This window comes from Idiotropiscis lumnitzeri, chromosome 16, assembly GCF_059441095.1.
Source record: "Idiotropiscis lumnitzeri isolate Australia: NSW breed Sydney's pygmy pipehorse chromosome 16, RoL_Ilum_1.0, whole genome shotgun sequence".
Classification (NCBI taxonomy): domain Eukaryota; kingdom Metazoa; phylum Chordata; class Actinopteri; order Syngnathiformes; family Syngnathidae; genus Idiotropiscis; species Idiotropiscis lumnitzeri.
This window is the reverse complement of record NC_142406.1, coordinates 13,686,282-13,706,307: the sequence shown is the minus strand read 5'-3', so window position 1 is coordinate 13,706,307 and position 20,026 is coordinate 13,686,282. Positions and strand designations below refer to the sequence as shown.

Below are 20,026 nucleotides of genomic sequence, written 5' to 3'. Positions count from 1 at the left end.
AAGTGACAACGTGACTCTGTGAGCATCTTACCGGCAAGTTATTTCTTTAAAACGCATAGCTGCTTCCTTTTGCTTTTATGTTGTCGTTGTTTGAAGTTCTACAAATGGTCGATAGCCAGTGGAGTATGTCGTCTCAGTATTTGTCACGATAGACTGTGAGTCACAAATGCGATTGGTAACATACAATATATTTCAGATTATAAGGCGCAGTCCGAAGGAACATGTCTATTTTGGGAAATTTTCCATATATAGAGCGCAAATTTCTGCTCGCAAGTCAAAGCTAAAAAATCGATGGTTGCTTTTTTGAAAAACTCGTAAATCGGGTCACTTATACCTCAATTATGTTTTTTTCAAATTTAAATCCCATCAGATTGCGTACCATCTTCATCCCAAATTTAAACTTCAGGTTGGCACTGAATATTTTGTGTCAAAATAAACGGCCCTCCACGTAGTGCAGCTGTTGTAAATATCACATTATCTGTCCATCTGTGCTATGGCCCTTGATGATTTTTTTTTTTTTATTCCGCAATTTCAGTGGCACTGAATTCATTCCGGTGGCCTAATAGTGGCTTTTTCCACCAGCTGCAGCTCCCCTTTTAGTTAATGAATGCTATTTCGGTGCAGTTAAATGCGTCAACCCTTGTTATATAAACATGTGGCGCGGCTCGAAAGTGACGGTTTAACGTGAGAACATAAATGACGCGCTCTGCTTTAAATTCTCGACTTCCGCTGTTTTTAACGCCTCTCACAGGTGCCCAACCGGCGACTGCAAAGGATGCACCTGTGCCTTCCTGCTTTTAGCACATCATCTTTCTCACCGACAGATGCGTTTTAGCAAAACAGATTCTGGAAGAATTTCGGTTTTAAATGTGTATGACGCTCACCAGTCACCGTTGGTTGGAAGTCCGTCAGACTCTTGCTGCATGCTGTTGGCATCAAATAGTAAATTATGCTGAGCAATAATGTCGATAACGCTCAAAAATCCACCTGCGTGAATGACAAGGCATTCTTGTGTTCAAAAGCCGATATGCATGCGCTTGTTCAATGAGCCACATGTGGTTTGTCCCAGTCTTCCCCCCTGAGCTGAATTCTAAAGAAACAACAGTTGGATCCTAATTACTCGGGGCACGCCGCGTATGTGCATGCGTGCGCGCTTGTGCGACCGCATGACTCGCTTGCAAATTTGTCATTTCCAAAGCTAATCAGGTACGTGCTGAAGTGGAGAACACGCTCTGCGCATCGCGGGCACCGCCGACGCGCACTTTGTCTCACGCAAAGTGATTTAGTAAAAGTTCCACACGGAGGGATAGGAATTCTAAACGCATTCGAGGTCTTGTGGCGAATCATGACCTGAATTGACAAGAAGGAGAAAGCTCAAACAGCCAATTAGCACGGGTGCTTGTTAAAACAGCCACTTAACACATTGTGTGTCAGCATGGATTGGCCTTTCACAGCTGCTTTGGGGCCATTGATATGAATGCAGATAAGTGCATTAAGAGAGGAACAACAAGGCCCCTCTATTCAATTGTGGAATCCTACCCAGAGACGTGAGGATCGTCGCAAACGCGATCCCGCTGTGTTTATAATGAACAAATCCTGTTTTTTTTTTTTTTTTCAATCTAAAAAACTTAACTCACAATAAACGTCAATAATCATCCATCCATTATATGAATCGCTTTTCCTCACGAGGGTCGTGGGGGTCCTGGAGCCCAGCTGTCTTCGAGCAGTAGGCAAATCACACCCTGAAAAAGGTTGCCAGCCAATCGCGGAGCACAAAAAGACAAAGAACCATCCGTTAAATGTAACATTTAACGTAAAAAACTAGGCTGACTTAGAAGAAAAGTGAAAATAGAAAGTATTTCAATCAAATGTATAAAAACATAATAGTGTGCCGCCATCTAGCGGTCACCTGTTGAATTACATCCAAAATAAATGTGAGCCGCTGTGTATGTAATTTTTTATGTTCCGGCAGCGACGCAAACATAATATAACAAATCTCACAGTCTCCAAACTGTACTTGGTCACTCCCAGTTAAAGTTTAGCTTATAAAAAAACTAACACATTAAGCATTGTATAAATGACAAATATAATTTCATTGAAGAAATAGTCCAACTAGCTTAATGCTAACATACACAGCCCAGCTGTGAATACCAAAACTCACCTAGTTATTTATGAAAAAAAAAATAGCCATTGATGCCACATGATGGTTCATATGAAACTCCTCAACTTACTTCCACTTAGTTTCTTGGCAACAAGATGCCACAAGATGGTGCCAAAGCAACACCGCTACAATCGATGAATGGCATTTCACTTCATTTAAAAAGGGAAAATTGATTTGAGCTTCCATCATGTCACTGGAAAAATTCAACTTTTAAGTTAAGGTAGCAATACATGTGCCTTTTCAGTTTGCTTTTTGAGAAGAGAGAGACGGGGAGTGGGTGCCGCAGCGGTGGGGGGGGGGTCTGGAAGACCGAAATGAAACGTAAAGTGAGAGATACGGGGGATGGAGGCTGACCCTGCGTGAGCAAAAATGGGAAGATGGAAAGCGGCAGCTGGAGTCGGAAGATGAGAGCGTCGCCGATAAGTAAACCAGTGAATAAATATGCCAAGGAGGGAGAAGAGGTCGGAGAAAAGTGGAGGGATGTCCACGGAGATAAACCAGAGGGGATTCGTTGCGGAAGACAAACTAGTCCAGGGGGACAGAGAGAGAGAGAGCAAGCGGTTGAGTGAGAGAGGCGGTGAGATGTCACATGGGAGGATGACACATTTATTTTTTTGTGTCACTCCAGAGAGAGGGAGAAAGACGTGAGAGAGGTCAGACAGGCCCGCTGATTGACTGGCAGCAAGTACGCCTGTCATTCAGCATCCACTCACACTCCAGACGTTAGCTTCGCTTCTTGCCATGGGGCCAAGGGCACGCCGTGCGCTCACGAAAAAACACGAACTTCTGACATTTAAAATGTCTCTGTCTTGTCAGGAAGAACAAGGAAGTTGTGCTCGTATTTTTTTTTTTTTTCATTTATGACCATTGGCTAATTTTGCAATCGGAAGTATAGTTTGATAGCTTCAAAGTGAAGCCGATGCAAGAGAGCTTGTAAACAACATAAGACATGCATTTTTTTTAATGCCATCTTGTTAGTACAAGCATAATGTTAGTTTGTTAATTCACTTGAAACGCTAGCCCAAGTTTAAACCCCAAATTAGCTGCAGTATTTGTTTTGTTTTTGGACCTTCTAAGACCCCCCCCCGCCCTCCCCAATATCTCAATCAATCAAGATCTTTTTTATTTTTACAGCTTCTTTTTTTCACGAAGTGTCGTCAGAAGTTTGAAAAAGTAACAAAAAGGCAAATGAAGGGATTAGAAGTAAAACGCCAGAAAAATATATTTAAGTATTTCTATTGCATTACTTTGCACGATTTGTCATTCTTTAAATAAACAGCTAGGTGAAAACACACATTACTCAGTGAACCTCAGATCCGTTCTCTTGGGATGTTCCATGAATGAGGCGCGCGCAAGTTAAACAAGCCCCAGGTTTCCTCTAAATATGTGATTATTAATTACCACGCTGTTGACTCCAAACATCCACAATACAGTGGCAAAATGTGTCTCGGCAGGCTGGTGGCATCCAGGATGCTGCCAGACACAATTCATCATCAGGCTTCACAAAAGACAGCAGTGCAACCTGAAGAGGAGGAGAAAGCCGATCGGTGTGTTTTTACTGACCTCCAGTGGTCGCGTGATGTAACAAGAGGTTGCTTATGTGGGGCTTTACCCCCATCTGGTGGTAACAGAGGGAACGTGCTTGTATTGAGGGGAAGTCAAGGCTACTCAGTTAATATCTTTCTATAATATTGATTCAGGTAAAGGGTTTATTGAACTTTTTTTCATTAAAAATCATTATTTAATAATTTGTTTATATTTCTTTGTCTGAGTGTTGTGTCAACATTTCAATACATTTATGAGGTACGGTTCAATTTTATTTAACTTTAAGATAAATACATAAAAAAAAATTATTAACAAAATAAAATGAACACAATGCTTTTTATAAATTAAAAAGTTAACTACAACTACACCGTGCGCTTATGACACATATGTCCAATTTGTTCATTTTTTTAAAACTTTCTTTGGTAAATTTTGTTAATGAGGTTTCCCCAACACATTTAACCTATTTTCACAACACAGCAACTAAATGTTATTATCCGTCGGAGTTAATATTTTTAAGTGCCTAAATCTTGGAAGTAAGTATTGGTTCGACAAATTCCACTCGTTGAAAAACAAGACACCCAAAAATATGTTATACAACTAATTCCTTTGGATGTTGAAATTCTTAAACGCTACAAAACACCCGGTTGGGAAAGGCACGTAGCAGCGTAGCCTGTGGGGAATCACTACGCTGCGTGCAAATCCTTTGTGTGCATTCAACGCGAGACAGTGGATCAGAACAGACTAATTCATGTACGTCTTTTACATATATTCATTTCCGTATCAAATATTTATGACATTAAGCGTATTTGTTTTTCAAATGAGCGCAAGCGCCATCAAACATTTCAGTCACACCTCATTAGCAAAACAAAGCCACGAGCCAACATGCATTTTTAAAGTCTGCAAGAGTTTTGTGGTTGCCGTTAGCTTGGCAAAAGGCACAGTCCTCCCCACCAAAAATGTGTGTGTTTGTGTGTGTGTGTGTGTGTGTGTGTGCCAGACCGCTCCCCCGCCTCTTTCCTGGTTGGTCGCCTCGTTTCCAGCTCAGCCGGCCAATCAGGGCGGGGGAGAGGCACTGATTGATTTCAGGTGTGCCACCTGCAAACTTTTAAAAGGAGGACGTCTCTTTCGTGTTCAGGGCTGGCTGGCAGCGTCGTGTCATGAGTTGTCCTGTGGGCCAGTCAGTCTCAAGCATTTTTCTTTCTTTTGGTACAGCTGTCTTTTGTTTGGTCCACTTTTTCGTTTTTTGGCATAACATCTTCGGCTTATTCACTTGTCAGTTCATCCGTTTGGTGCACGAGGGCAGTTGGGGGTGGAAGTGCACATCCCATGTTTTGTTTTCATGTGTTCCCTTTTCCCCCTCTGTAGTTGGTCTCCCTGTTAGTTTTTCACCAACAAAAACGCAACAATCAAACCATGCATGTGTGAGTTTTTTTTTTGTTTTTTTCCCCATTTTTTTTTTTTGTGTGCAGTGGTTTGGTTTCTCTTGGCGGCCAGTCCGTCGGACGACACTTTTTAAAAATTTTAGTTTATTTTGGGGGCGAATCCCGGGCGGAGTGGATTCTCTGGTGGGGGCTTCACGCCTCGAGCCCGGCAAGCCCCTGAAGAATAGGGATTTTTTTTTTTTTCATACAAATCTTTATTTTGATTATATGCATTTTGAGTGGGGTGTTGTGGGCCATTTAATTTTATTTTTTTTCGTGTGTGCGCATGTGCAGGACCTCTCCCCCGTCCGTCTGTTTCCTTTTTAGTCGAACCATAAGGTGGAGGGAATTGGAAACGGTTCAAAAACTGCAGCTTGTGTAAGCATAAAATCTTCAGGCTTCTGCTAGAAAGTAAAATAAAAATGTCAGCTGCAACAGAACTTGATTTGGGATTATTCAGAGGCACTTTGTAGGTGTGCGCCGATTCCCGATTAACATTTTTTTCTCTGCCACAACACAAAATTTATGCCGTTTTAAATAAGTGATCAGGGCATCATTGCAAGTGTTTCTAAAGCTCAAGTTACATTAAATTGAAGGAAACAGTGACTGTCTCGCTGGATGGAAATGTTTACTGGCAACGGGAAGCTCTTGGGGGCTCCAATCCATTAGCTGCACAGCGCCTCCGCTCAATCGCATCCCTCAACATGTGACTTGCAACAAATCCAAAAAGCCTTTGAGCATATTCTTGTTTTCTTTCACGGTTAAGATTTTGGCGTCTATTGTGTGATGCCTGATATCAATCTGTAAAAGTTTCCAGAAGCGGCCACTTTGTGCTCAACTATCAACATTTGTCAGTTGCCGTCAATTCAAATGTCCCCAGTATCAAAATGTTCAACTTATGGTTGTTTGTGATAATCACGTGTCGGCAATATCTCTGACCCATGAAATAAATTTTTTTTAAAAAAACAGCCAATGACACGTCCCAAAAGTTCACTATTTTATTTTTTTAATTCTTGTTTTCCATGGTGGAAAACTACCCTCAATCATTTTGGAGGTGTTTTTCTTTTTTTTTTTTCTGGCCAACTAGTTTGTGCTGCAGTGACGTACTGAAAATAATTGATTGGATAAATGAGAACATTTTTGTTGTACTCAGCATGAGACTCTGTTGTCTGTCTTTTGGTATAATTTTAACTGTCTCCGTTTTATGAATTATAGCTAGTTTCATCAACATAAGACGTTTCAGTTTATTTTAAAGGTATTTCTATTTTTTTTTTTCAACACAACAAGAAAATTGCATTCACAAGAATTAAAAAGAAAAGAAGTCACAAAAAGACCTCTCACAAATTCTTTCAACAAATCCCCTCTCGTTTTTTTTTTTTTGTGGCGGGCTCATGAGACTTTTGTTTGGATTTGACAGTTCCTGTAATTTTCTCTTCAGTGCAGTGCTATGACCAGATTTGGGCAGCAGGGGGCGCCGTTTGAATGGTTGTGCCCGTTGGCCTTAAGCCAGATGATCAGAAGTACTTGTAACTGTGAGTCATTTAGCAGCACCACGTCGCCCTGTTCTTTGCACGTGGTGCTGACTCATCCTCCACCAGGGAAAAGGACACGCGCACAGCTTCCGGTCATTACTGATAAGCAAGGGTCAAACGAGACGGGCGTGGAATCAGTTTAGCTCTGAGGGCCTCCTGTTATCGCACTCGATTTTAGCCCGGCTTAGTGGAAGAATAAACACTGAGCACCTGCAAAACTTCCACACACCCCCAGTTGGAAGAGCAAAAATAATTCTGAAGCTGTACCTGAAGTCCGTGACTCACTTTTGGCCGTGAAGTGATCAATCACCGCCGACTTGCTAACCCAACCTTTCACAAACACAACTTTCAAAGCATCGGATCGTTAAATGAAGAGACGAGTGCTTTTTATTCAATTTATTTTTATCTTTACAGAACCAATACGAATTGGGGATGTTTTTTTTTTTTATAAATGGGAACAACAATTTAAAAAAAAAAAAATACAACTGACCATGTTCATTCTTATCCACTTAGCCTTTCAGATAAGGGGGTTGGTGGTGGGGGGTGTACTCAGACTGTGTGCGCGCCTCTTAAGGGTAGTCCTATTGTTACGGTGAAAAATAAATGTACCTGGAGGTTTCTGAGTTTCGTCCTGTGTGCAGGGTGTCAACGGCAGTTCGGTGGGCTTTTACTGAGGTGGACAGACTATTGCACTCCAAGAAAATGACAAAAATAAAATAAAGACAGGGCTCTCAAAAAGGAAGAAAAATTAAACGATTGGAAATCAGTGTCCTTGCCCACTGCCAAACGTGCAACGCCCACACATATCACCTTGTGAATAAATATCACAGACATATTCAAACACTGTGAAACTTTAAAATGAAAGTGACTTGAATGAAAACAAGTGAACGAAAAAGAGGAAAAACATTCCTGCATTGTCAGGCGTCCCCAGCGAGAAAGAAAAAATAAAATTAAATTAAAAACATCCCAAACACCAAAATCGGCTTAAACATGTTTTTTTTATAAGATACATTAATCTATTCCAATCATAAAATTAATTTGTTGCAGAAACAAAAATCAGATTTTTTTTTCTCCATCTCCATCCTTTCATCACCACTGTATGTGTAAAAATTAAAAAAGAAAATTCACAAAATGGAAGTATAATATCCCACGATTGTAGCTGAAGAGGGTGGAGGGAGGGAGAAAAGGCAAAAGTACAAAAAAAAAAATAATCAAATCAAAACTAAAAAAAAAAACGGGATGGACTATAGGTGAAAACAATAGCGGGCCGTGGTTGACAGTAGAACCGCGAGGTGGGCCCGTCTGTGTGCTTTGACCTTCCATTCATTGGTTCAGCTGGTGTAACCCCCACCATCGGAATTCACTTCATTCGATCACTCGCTTGTTCTCTGTTCAATTAACCATGACTCAGTGTTTACAAATCATCACAACAATTACTGCTAGCGCTTCTCCTCGTTTATTTTCACCCTCCCCCCTCCCACTCGAGGTGCATAGGCAGGTGCTGGTGGGCTGGCTTTACTGCACGCAGCAGCTGTGGCCGTTGGGATCCTTGAAGCGCAGGCGCATTTTCGGTCGGTATTTCTCGAGGTAAAGAAGCTGTTTGGAGTTGAAGGCGCCGCGTCTCTTCCTACGGAAGAACATGTCGCCAAAGTTTGTGTCACTTAGACTGACTCTGACTGATTCCACAACCTTTTCTTTAGACGCTAGTTTAGACGGTTTGATTTTTTTCTTTTCTACAAAAAAAATAAATAAATAAAGAGACTTTACTTACTGCCTTATGAACTGCACGGCATCCTCATACTTCATACCGCTCTCAATGAGAGCCAAGGCCACCAAAACCGGAGCGCTGAGAGGTGGACAAATCCGGCGCAAGGTGAGAGGAGACAGCGCGGGAATCAAAAGGAGGAGGAGGAGGAGAGAAGAAGAGAAGATTAAATGCCACGGTTCACATGGTTCAACGGTGCGACGGCGGGGCGGAGGAGGGGTGTTTAAACCTGGGAAACAAGCCTGGGAAATCAACAGGGGTGCACAGGTTCATGTTGCCCTGCGGGTGCACCGGGTTCACGCTACGCGCGCTACAATACGACAGTGTTCTGCTTTCTCACCAGAAAGAGACCGGGGAAGAAAAACAAATATAGAAAAAAAAAAAAAATGAAAACCTTCACGAGGCATAGACAGGTCAAATCTCAACGCTGGCAGGGCATTTCCTTTGGGTTTCCCGCAAGGTTCGCAGAATGTGAGAAAGGAGATGATGAATGATGAGATAAAACGAGGCGGTGGAAGTGAGCGAAGGGGAAGAGTTTCATGAAAAGGCAGGGCGTGGTGTGAACTGAGGTGCCCAAAACGGGAGATTTGAGGGGGGTGGGGTTGAGGAAGAGACAACTTAAGCTACAAACCAAAACCAAGAATGACAGTTACACAACATCCAGAATGCAAAACGCTGGAGGCCAAACGGATCTGATTGGCTACATGTGCCTTTGTGGTCAGGAGACTTTTTTTTTTTCCCCCCACTAGCTTGCCCACATCATGTGCCTCTGACTACTTTGTTTTCAGGCTTATTTTTTCCTTTTTTTTTTTACTTTTTCTAACCGAGAACAGCTTGTGTGAACTACTCTGCGCACGCTGGTCGTGGATTGAGTCAGTGAATGCGTGCGGTTGGCCAGTACAAGCTCATGACCGGCCGACAGATCACATCACGGGGTTGCCTTTCAGCCATGATTGAGAAGCATCGGTGCTCATGTTCGATAAACTCAGCCGCTGATGGCCTAGTTAAAGAGCAGACCAAGAGGCGAGATGTTGAATGAACACAGTGGGGGGGGGATCATGGGAGTCTGCTAATTTTATGTATCCGTGTTGCATGTAATTAAGTTGCACGTTGGTAAACAACAGCGAGCATATCGCTCTGCCGTTTGCAGATTCGGCCGCCCGCGCAGCTAGTCTCGCTAATGTCGAGGCCAACACAAATACACTAAAAATAACTTGAGTATGTTGAACGTTGTTGTGGCAACCGCCGAGTTTGAAAGGGATGACGCCAATGGCAGTTGCCATATTTAAAACGCACCGTTGCCTGGAGTGTAAGCTCCAAATCCCCAACGGAAAGGCAACGCTGTTGCTGATATAAAAGACAGAGTCAGAATTAACCTGAATGTGGTACAGTGCAAGCTTTCGGGGTAAAGGAAATTTTTTTTTCGCACGGGCATGCCCCTCGCAAGAGGGAAAGGAGAGCTTCAGTCAAGTATGACTTCAGAATTTTATACAATCCAGTGTTATTTTTGAGAAATTTTTTGGTCGGCTGCAAATTATGCTTCAAACTCTTAGCTATGGACTCACCGGCCAAGGCCTGCAACACAATGCACGGCGATGCAGCAGCCGGGTTCCTCTCGAAATTTGGTGTTGAGCAACTTGAGCCAATCGTCCACGATGTGGGTTGGGGGAGGGGCGCCGTCGTCGAAGGGCCAGTCCTTTACAGTCGGAAACAAAATAAGTGGTCAAATATTCAGCAGAAAAGGAGAGAAACAACAAACGCTAGTCAAGGTCAATGCGGTCTCTCACCAAAACCTGAATCCCTTCCTTCTCCACTGGAGCCTTGTCATAGGTGGCTTCGCATACTCTCACCAGCGTGTGCACCGCAAACTTTTTTAGCTCCTGTCAAGCATTTTTTTTTTTTTAAAAAGTAGTACACCACCAGACCACTCGTAAACGGATGTATTTCTAAACGCCGAAGCCACGCAGACGTACCTCGGTGAACTTGTTAAGGGTGGCATTGGTGGGATTGTGGGTGATGAGGAACCTCATGCACTCGTAGGTTATCTCGACGGCAGCGGGGCGGTTCATGTTGGCGAGACGGCTTGGGGGGGGAAAAAAATTACAATACAAAACTCTTAGAAAACAAAACGTCACTTTTTGGCTCAGATGTCAAGAAGCGTAAGAGAGACTTGCGGAAATGGCTGAATAAATAAAAAGGAGGACAACAAGGAAATGGAGGGTCGACTAATGAGGGTGATGAACACAGAAGGACGGGGGGAGGATGAAAATTAGTCCAACAGCCCAAGATGGAAAAAAAGAAGAAGCCAAAACTGAAATATTTGTAAAAATAAAAACATCAAGAGACTATCTGAGTCTGTTTACCCCATTCAGGAGAGCTGTTTGTGATTGGCTGTTCAAAGAGAAAGCGGAAAAGCAAAGAGTTGTCGTATTGGCGCTGGTGGCAGTTGGGCCGAGGACTACGCGTTCGTTATCCAGGAGGGCTTCTTCTTCCTTTTTTTTTTTAAATTATCGTCACTTTTTCCAAGGACAATGGCCAATCAAGGAGGTTTCTGGGTGGCGTAGTTTTTCGGGGGGCAGCCGATTCACTTCTCCGCAGTGGTGAGGTGCTGTGCCTGGCAAAATTCCCCGCTCACACACGCCATATAGGTACGGCCCAAGTTAACACAGAAAGCCTGTGAACACAAGGGGGGGGAGACAAGAACGGGCGAGTCAGTGACTACATTTCGTTTCACTCTTCAGATATTACAGAAAGAATTAACACATGAATGCAGACTGTGAGAAAAACAATAAAACGCTGCTGCTTTTTGAACGCAAATGCCCGTTGTGCTCAGAGATCAATGGCGGCTTCTAAACTTCTCAAGCGTTTTGTTTTGCTTTCATTCAAAGTATAACTCTGGTAGTGTAAAAAAAAAAGAAAATTAACCAGCATGCTCTTAATTTATGAGTCAGATATGACCTGATGACACCTTTGAGCACACTGTCTCAAACAAGAGCACACACACTTCTCTAAAGCGCCGAGCAGCGCCAAGCCCTTGACGGTCTAAACCCAGTCGTCACTAACTGGTTGGAGCCGTCTCGGAGCAACATGTGAAGTGGGCAGGGTTAAAGGGAAGAGTGGCTCGCCGGCGACGCACAGGAAGGAGGCGGCGTGCGGGAAGTGCACGGAGGGAGCTTGGACTTTAGCACTTTTTGTCACAGGCTGTAAGTCACAAGGTGAGGATTACGGGGCCGGCAGAGCTTCAAACGGGCCCGCCGGTCCCACGCTTCAAGTTGTCAGGCGCTCTTAAGTTAAAATGCAATGAGATCCAATCATTGATCTTAGGGTAAAACAGAACACTGGCTTACATGCTGTGAAATGGACATCGGGTACAGTGTGTGTGACTAAGAAATGCAACGGCGAGCTTCCCGACACAAAAGTGGGTCAACTGTACGCAACGTCAAGCCTGCTGTCACAGTGTTGACGGCAAGGCATGCAAATCACTTTAAAAAAAAAAATATGAGTTACCTCAATCTAGAGTCACACGCTTCGTGCGAGCCAAAGCGTGTTGAACACACAGGAAACAAGATGCAGACATGAAAGGTTGATAAGCATTTTAGCTGCACTTAGAATTAGCATTTAAATTCAATGTTCGCGTTTGCATAGGTGCGCATGGTAAGATAAAAAATATAAATCTATTCAAATCGTATGTAAATGTACTAGGAAATATTTGTAGAATTCAGTATTCTACCGAATATCCCATTGATTAATCGGATGAAAATGTATTTTACATTCTTCAACACAAAAACGTGCAGTTATTTTTGTCCACTCGGCAGCTTGTGTATCAAAGTGCTTCTTAATTTTTGGTTTTTATATCATCTGTTCAATGTGAAAAAGATCACTGCAAAGTGTCGAGGCAGAGACTTCCCTTTGACTTGTAATTTTTTTCGATTAATCGTAACATTTTCAAGTTTTTTTCCTCCTTTTATTGGGACATTACGATTAATGGTAATTAATAATCCGACACTTAATGCAAAACAAAAACTATTTTAAAAAGAATCATTGCTGAAGGCTAAGGCAAACTCATAGCAGGTGGCAGGTAATGAAACGCTAGCTTCAATGCAGACTATCTTTACAGTATAAATAAAACTGGGAGAAAGGTCGGACGAGAAAGGCTGCAGCCCAGCGAAGGGTCCCTTGGGGAAACTTCCCTTGGCGCTCACCACATGCTTTACTGTTCAGGGAAGGGCCTACAAATTATGGATGTATGTGCAATAGAAAGAGCAAACAAGATGGGGAGTGAGTGAAGATTTGGGATCAGATTCACTGAGGATTTCCCAAAATCAGCTGTCGGCCAACAAAAAAAGAAAAAAAAATCAACAGTTGTCTGAAGAGAAACAACAGAAAGTGTGTGAGAGGGAAAAGGGAAATTGTGAGCGAGCCGAACGAGGTTGCGCTTGCCGATAAGGCGCCCGGTGCTATCTCGGAGCACAAAAAGAACATGCAAACCTAAACATGTGATAGCGATAGTGTCACAACAGAATGAGAACAGGGCAGGGGTATTCTGCAACTGCTAACTCATCGTTTTACGTTAAGTCTCCATTGAGTCCCACGACAATCGAGACATCTCAATATTCATTCGACTTTATAGTAGTGAAGCAAGATGGTCGGGATTAGACTTGGGCCGTGAGGATCGGAACAAAATATATAAATGTCACGAACCAGAAATGTTGACATGGTAGTCTATGGTTACAAAACGTAATGTCTCACTCCATTTTCTCTGTTCCAATACAGCCTGGCCTGTCTCGTGGTCTGACGGTTGTGCCAGAGTCTGAGGGTTGTGCCAGAGTCTGGCTCCTGTTTTGCCTGGATCCAGACTGGAGACTGGGCATGACCAGACTGTACAACCTTCAAGCAGCTGGAGGGCTAATTTGCTGTGTGGGAGCTGAGTCAATAGAGGCAAAGGGGTGGTGGTGGTGGGTCGGGGGGTTGTGACATGTCGTCTGTTGAAGCTTGGTGAAGGAGGACGTACGAAAAAGGAGGGGGGGTTAGTGAGGAAGCTCTGTTCTCCTTGGAGTCAACGCAACATGAACTGCGCCGCAGAGATAAAGGCAAAGATACCTATGCCCTACATACTGCCGACACCTGCGTGAAAGGAGCTCTGCGCTGCAAGTGTTGACCTTTTCAACAATCGCCGCTTTGTATTAGATCCAAGAATGACGGTAAAATTATTTCCAAAAGGCAGAATTCCATTTTCTAGGCGGACAAACTGTAATAAAATTGCTATTTTAACATTTTAAAATAGCTTTACTACAGCATCTAGTATCTTTTTATGGCAATAAACGGAGGAGGAAGAGAACCCGAACCGGAGATGAGCATGTTCACTTCTGACTCATCTCTGTGATCATCACAACCACTGTGGTCTTCTTTTAGCAATATCGCAATAACAGCATTTGGCTGAGATGATGGCTGCTCTCGTCAAGCAATTCAAATTTCCTGACCGTTTCATCTCTTACTTGATGGTATAACTTGGTCTAAAACCAGAATGGACCCAAGTAAAGACGCCCGTCGTCAAATACGTCCGGAAGACGGCATGAGATATGAACAATAAATGAGTCGAAGGCGTTGAGGAAAGCCACCCGAGGAGGATCACACGTGTTCAACAGCCTCTCTGGCTGCGCGCTATGACGTCTGTGTTGTTGACTGTCGGGGTGGGCAGATCTCACACCATGCGCTTGCAACATAGAGTGCCAACAAAATTCATGCCCCCCCCAAAAAAAAATCTCTTATTTTTCCAATCGCCTCAAAGATGTCTTGGTGGGCTAATTGACTCTTTCACGACTCTTCTACCACCGCTGCGCCAATTTATCCGAAAGCAAAAGTGAAAGCCACTAAAGACTGAGACGGAAAGTGCATGAGTGCAACGTTAACCCAAATCCTACTTGACAGCAACACGAGTTGATGTGCCAGGAATTGGAGCAAAGCGTATCGATGACTGGCAGATGACATAACCACGGCGGTCGCCAAATGTTTCTATGGGGCTTCCGTTTAGTAGCTTCGGCGAACTGGCAAGCGTCAACATTGATGAGACGACGGGCGCGAATTTGTTCTCTAGTCTTGAGTCTGTGGATCACAGCCGAAAATAGACCGTGAGTTCATGTTTATCCTAAACCGTTGCAAGAGACGACGTAGTCAATTTGCAGCCTGTCCAAGACCCAGTTCGTCCAGCGGTCCGAATGCATAATGCTCTCTGTTACAGGGTCGGGTACGGTCCAAAACAAAGTACAAACAGGGCAGGACATTGAGTCCGAAAGTTCCTGTCTGATGACTTTGTTGTCGACTTTAAATCCAAGGTCATGGTAAAAAAAATAGAGCCTGTGAAATCATAAAAAAAAAAAATTGCATAACATCAATATTATATAAAGTGTCTGAGACCACGTTAAAGCAAACTCTGCTTTTTCTTGCAGTCGTTCTGGTTTTTGAAGTCTGTTAAAATGTGTATGCGAGGAGGGAGGCAAGTTAATAGACAACCGTCCCTCGCTCTATGAAAAGATAAACGTCGTCACGCACACGAGAATGTAAATCTCACGTCTCAAACGCCTTAGCAGTCTCTTGAGAAGGCCCAGATAACAAGTGGGACGTTCAAAGGCTGCAACAAGAGATCGAGGCTTGCTACCTTGGAGATACCAAATAGTAGCATACTTACGGATGCCATAAAGAGATTACGGATGTTACTCAGTCACATTTAGATAATGCAACTAACTATTCAAAAATAGTTTTACTTTTTCTTTTGTTTGCAGACCTTCCCAGAAACTGCAATGGATTACAGGCTCATTGTTGAAAGAGTTCATAAATCTGGTCATTAGGGGGCGCCATGTTTTATTTTTTTTTCCATCTGCCAAAGAATGTAGCAATATTTTGTGGAAGGCACGCTCCATAAAATCATGTGTCAAACGCGATATTTTCAAACAAACATTTAAGCACTTTTCAGGAAGAAGTGCTTTCGTATTCAGCTCAATTCAACATAAATGACCAAAATCACTCAATTGTGCTGGCGGACACAGAACGTTCTTCCGCTCACGTTGTTGCTCCAGGGTTGCTTAGCCCCCACTGCGACATCCATTATTTTTTTTCTGACATTTAGAGACCAACTTGGCCTTCTGACAGCCACATGGGGGGAAGCCTGTTGCTATACCAACAATAACCTCAGTGGTGCTAACAAATGTGTCCGTAGGGAATTCAGGTATCCCCTGTGAAGGGATCAGAGACGAGCACGGCGCTTTAAAAACATTCACGCAGCCAAACTTTGACAGCTGACGGAGCAACTTTTAATGACGGTGGCTCAACAGTGACAACTTGGGCATTAATCTCTGCATTTGCAACTTTAAAAAAAAAAAAAAAAAGTCCTCATTTAAGAAAGTCATAAAAAGGAGAAACTGCACTCGCGTCGGTATCAAAGCCACCATCTTAAGATTACGGCCACTATTCACAGCTTGAGGTCATGTCGAGAGTAGTCACACATTTCACGCATTTAATAAGCTCCTTAAGGATACCAAGAAAATAGCGTGGAGCCAAACATTACCGAGGCAACCGGAAAATACAGCTTGTTCTTGTGCAACAACCCCGTTGCTCTGAATCCACGACGCTGCCTGCAAAAGTAAAGGCCAACAGCGGCATACGTTTGCTTACAACTACGGGTCTAATTGCGCCGGACAAGGTTTTGGCATCCAAAGGTATTTTCAGCAGCGCACACCATCATATACCCGGGTTTCCTACCTGTTGATTTAGTGACACCGTGTCGCAGCGTCTAGATAAGTCGTCATTATATCAGACGGTGCCAGTGCCGCTGAGCCGCTCTCTTGCTCTATCTCAGCACTGTGGCAACAACCGTAAACGAACGTTGCGCTAACAAGGGCATGATTCATTAACCAACGGAGAGCAGATGAAACACACAAGGTGGCCGTAGCGACGCATAATTCTCGGTGGCCTTCCGCTTACTGCCTCGAAATGAGAACAAAACTTGTACTTTCAAATCTTTGCATTCCGCGACGGGCTAATACCAAAATCACTTTCAGGGGTTGGTTTGGGATTTTTTTTTTGGGGGGGGGCTAAACAACATCTGCAGGATATTTGATTTCAAAATAGTCGGATATGCTCACTTCTATATTTTGACCTGCGGATTGATGTCAATGACATAAGTGCACCGCTCATCACCGACCAACAGAACTCGCGTATAACCCATAAAGTACGGAGAACGGGACACACCGGCGATGGGAATGTCTTCCAGCTAGGTATGATGAGGACCTTCCACTCCGCTGGTTTAAATTGACGGCTGCACATTGACGGATGGAAAGTTTGTTGTTGGTCCGTCAACACCTCAAGTTGCAGACACGCATGTAAGCTCGGCAAACATTTTTGGAATCGCAAAAGAAATGTGTTTTGCAGAAAATATAAAACAATATGGACATGTTTTTGTTGGACAGTGATGATATCAACCACCTGTGTTGGACGGACCGACATTTTGTTTTTGGTCTATTTTCTGTGCATTTAATTATTAGTTGGAGAACTTCTATGGTTTGAGGGTTTGGTACTTGGAGATTGGAAAACAACCTTTGATTGTTTTGAACGGACTATAAGTTCAACTATATAATGTCCATATATCTCTGCTGTCAGTGCCATTGTGAAACACACACACACACACATCCGTTACTGTGATATCCGCAGGTGGTTACAGTGCAACGAACCATTCCGTGAAGGTAATTTAGTTACAGATGTGATGAATGATAGGCCTGCACCTCTTGGATGACTAAGCTGTTATGGCCTAAGGTTAGGTTTAAAGGTTTTCATTCAGCAAGTAGGACAACAGTAGCAGCGCTTTGGAATGGATAGGCGCATACTTCAAACTGACAAAGTAAACGAAAGAATGTGCTCCAACTGTTGTTACTGTGCTTTGCAAATATTTTTTGGACACCAAGCAGCCTCCCAAATAAAAGTACTAAAAGAAAGACTTCTGAGATGAAATGTAAGTGTATTGTACTGAAAAGTTAAATACAACTGAATAAATTACCAATGACATAGTTTGCCACCAGAGGGAGCAAGCGTACCGCTAGAGGGAAAATGGGCGGAAATAAGGCAGGTTATCGTACCGCTACGGCTGAGGGAAGAGGAGTGAAACACTAGCACTCACAGCCATCGTGCTAATGCACTAGTCTGAGCGATGCGTGTGTACACCGTAAAATGATACCTGGCAAGTTTCAAGGCCGAGATTCTACATCGACCTTTTTCATAACCCAATTATTCAATTAATCGTTTAAGCCCAACATTGTGATTCTGACTCCTCGTTCCAATAATCTCACCTCAAACACGTTTGCTGACAACTAACGGAACTAAATGAAGTTTTTTTTCTTGTGGCGTTGTTCAGAACTACGGATCTAAATATGTAACAAGGAGGCAATAACACACCAAACATTTGCCCTTACCCCAAACCATATTTATTAGGGCAAAAACTACTGCACAGAAAAGTCCCATCCCCATTGTGCAATTTTTTTTTATCTTCAAAGCTCATATCCAGTATCCTAAGATACACGCCAGAAATTATTACTGACCAGGGGGACTCCGTTGGAAGGTCATACATTGAAAACTGAGAGGCATGGGAATGCGCTAGGCCTTTAGTGTCACAGCTGCTCGAGTCAACTTCCTCTCCAAGTACATTTCCTCCTTTCACCTCGGTCGGTCGGCCCACATGGCCAAATGCCGGACAGAGCCTTTTACACCTCCCATTTTACAATATTGCAAAGACACACCTAGTGCACGGCACATTTCGACGTTACATTTTTGGGACCCCGGCCAGCCTTGATGTCAACCTGACCAGCTATGAGGGCTCATATTTTCTCTCACTTCCAACACTAATTTTGCAAATGGCTTTGGCTTAGTATAATCATTTAAGTTTATCATGAGTATATGTAGCTTGCTTCTGTGTTCAACGAGCTTTCCAACAATATGAACTCTTTGGACAAAGAATTGAGAAAAATTAAAATTTGTAACAGGTATGCAACAAAAAAAGGTCGCTCCTCAAATCTCAACTCCTATTGTCTTTGCATTCAGTTAGCAATCCTTGCCTTTTCGCCAGTTTTAAAGAGTCAGAACTTTACTTAAATTTCTCTGGAAAGTGATACGAAAATCATTGGAATCATATTTAAAAGATCCAAGTATGCTCCGCACATGAAAATCAATTAATCTTTGGAATTTTACACACATTCCCACTAAAATCGCCGCAGCTATGGGACCATACCAAAAACACTAAACATGCATTGTTGCTGTTCTCCAAAAGTGTTATTACTAACATATAAGCATGGTGCAATGTTCAATATTACAGGAAATAGGTCAACCGTGCCCTGGGTCAAGATTTGCCACAAAGGGCGGAAGGCATTTAGCTCGTTCGCCAGCTACACCTTTTTAGCTGAGCTCCAAATGGCAAAAACAAGCACAAAACACTCACCCGGACGCAAAATCTAGCACGTGAACAACGAAACGCGGACGTTGAACACTTAATCGGATCCAACACTGAACGTTGCACGTTAAATCGACGAGTAAAAGCTCTACCCCCCCCCCCCCAACCCACCGCTGAGCTAATGGCTAGCATTCTCTTCATCGTTTGTTGACTCAAATAAGTGGAACAGACAGCCTGGATTCTGTTTAGACAATTACAGCAGCATAAGATGAGCGTGTCAGATTTGATTTGCATGAAAACAAAGCCCTGAGGATCATGTTAGCGCCTGTTAGTCGTGACCGTAAAAAGTACCCCCCACCCCCCACGGTCCTGATAGCAAGCAATGTAGCATCGTTAGCTAATAGGCTAGATCCACTTTTGACACTTTTTTTCCCGCGTTACGCAGTTATTGCCACGGCGCTTGTGTAATAACACTGTGATTACACCCCCCGGCAACCCGGTCGGGGTTAAAATACGAGAGCATGATGGTGATAAACGAACGCCGCTAACGGCTACATGCTAAGGTTAACGTGGCTGCATTATAGTGCTCCACACACTTTCAACTTACTTGAGCTAACTGCTGCTAATGCTAACCTGCGCGCAAGTCGACGTGCGGTGCGGCTCCAAACTGGTAGCTGGCGAACGTGTGCAAATCGGATACTTTTAGATCGTGTCGGGGCTGATCGGCATACTTACAAAGCGCAGGACGAACATTGAAATCCAGTGACTAGCCCGGAGAAAGAGGAGCGAGTGCGGAGAGCGCTGTCAAGTTGGCTTTTTGTTCCTCTTCAATGTGGCTTCTTCGTCTGTTGTTTAGGGAGGAACCTTGCTTGGTGGTTACTTTCATGGCGATCGGAAATGTTGGTGTATCAGGAAGCGGCGAGAGAAATCCAATCAATTCTCCAGTTATTTTCCTTTTGTCAAAAGCCTGTTTGGACCTTATAATTTGATAGCTGTCTTATACTGATATATTTCTCTTGATTCCACGCAAAGGGATAAATTCCTGCTTCAATAGTAGCTGTTTATGAAATGTGAAGTGATAAGGATTGCCTGGACAATGCAAAGAAACAGTAAACTATTCAAACACGTATGCTGCTGTATAGCGCTGTTTATAAAGGTGGATGAGTGCTTGTG

The 20,026-nt window shown here is 43.3% G+C and overlaps 1 protein-coding gene across 2 annotated transcripts; it reads right to left on the bottom strand.

The window, feature by feature from the left end:
• Positions 1 to 7,040: 7,040 nt before the first annotated feature.
• ptp4a2b (protein tyrosine phosphatase 4A2b) lies at positions 7,041 to 19,752 on the bottom strand. 2 transcript variants are annotated; one of them, XM_088319314.1, is made up of 7 exons: positions 19,589 to 19,752; positions 10,788 to 11,098; positions 10,398 to 10,506; positions 10,212 to 10,304; positions 9,990 to 10,120; positions 8,431 to 8,505; positions 7,041 to 8,286 (listed from the first exon to the last, which is right to left on the bottom strand). In XM_088319314.1, the coding sequence occupies exons 2-7, from the start codon at positions 10,790 to 10,792 to the stop codon at positions 8,175 to 8,177; spliced, it is 525 nt and encodes a 174-aa protein (XP_088175440.1). In that variant the 5' UTR covers positions 10,793 to 11,098; positions 19,589 to 19,752; the 3' UTR covers positions 7,041 to 8,174. The 2 variants fall into 2 exon arrangements, with proteins under 2 accessions (XP_088175440.1, XP_088175442.1); XM_088319316.1 differs by lacking the exon at positions 19,589 to 19,752 and adding an exon at positions 16,180 to 16,277.
• Positions 19,753 to 20,026: the final 274 nt, after the last annotated feature.

Bases quoted from the DNA above. Each gene is read 5' to 3' on its own strand.
- ptp4a2b (XM_088319314.1), bottom strand. The intron at 10,121-10,211 runs GTGAGAGACCGC...CCGACTGTAAAG, and splicing joins AGGAAGGGATTCAGGTTTTG to GACTGGCCCTTCGACGACGG. The intron at 8,287-8,430 runs GTAAGTAAAGTC...GTTCTTCCGTAG, and splicing joins GCCGTGCAGTTCATAAGGCA to GAAGAGACGCGGCGCCTTCA.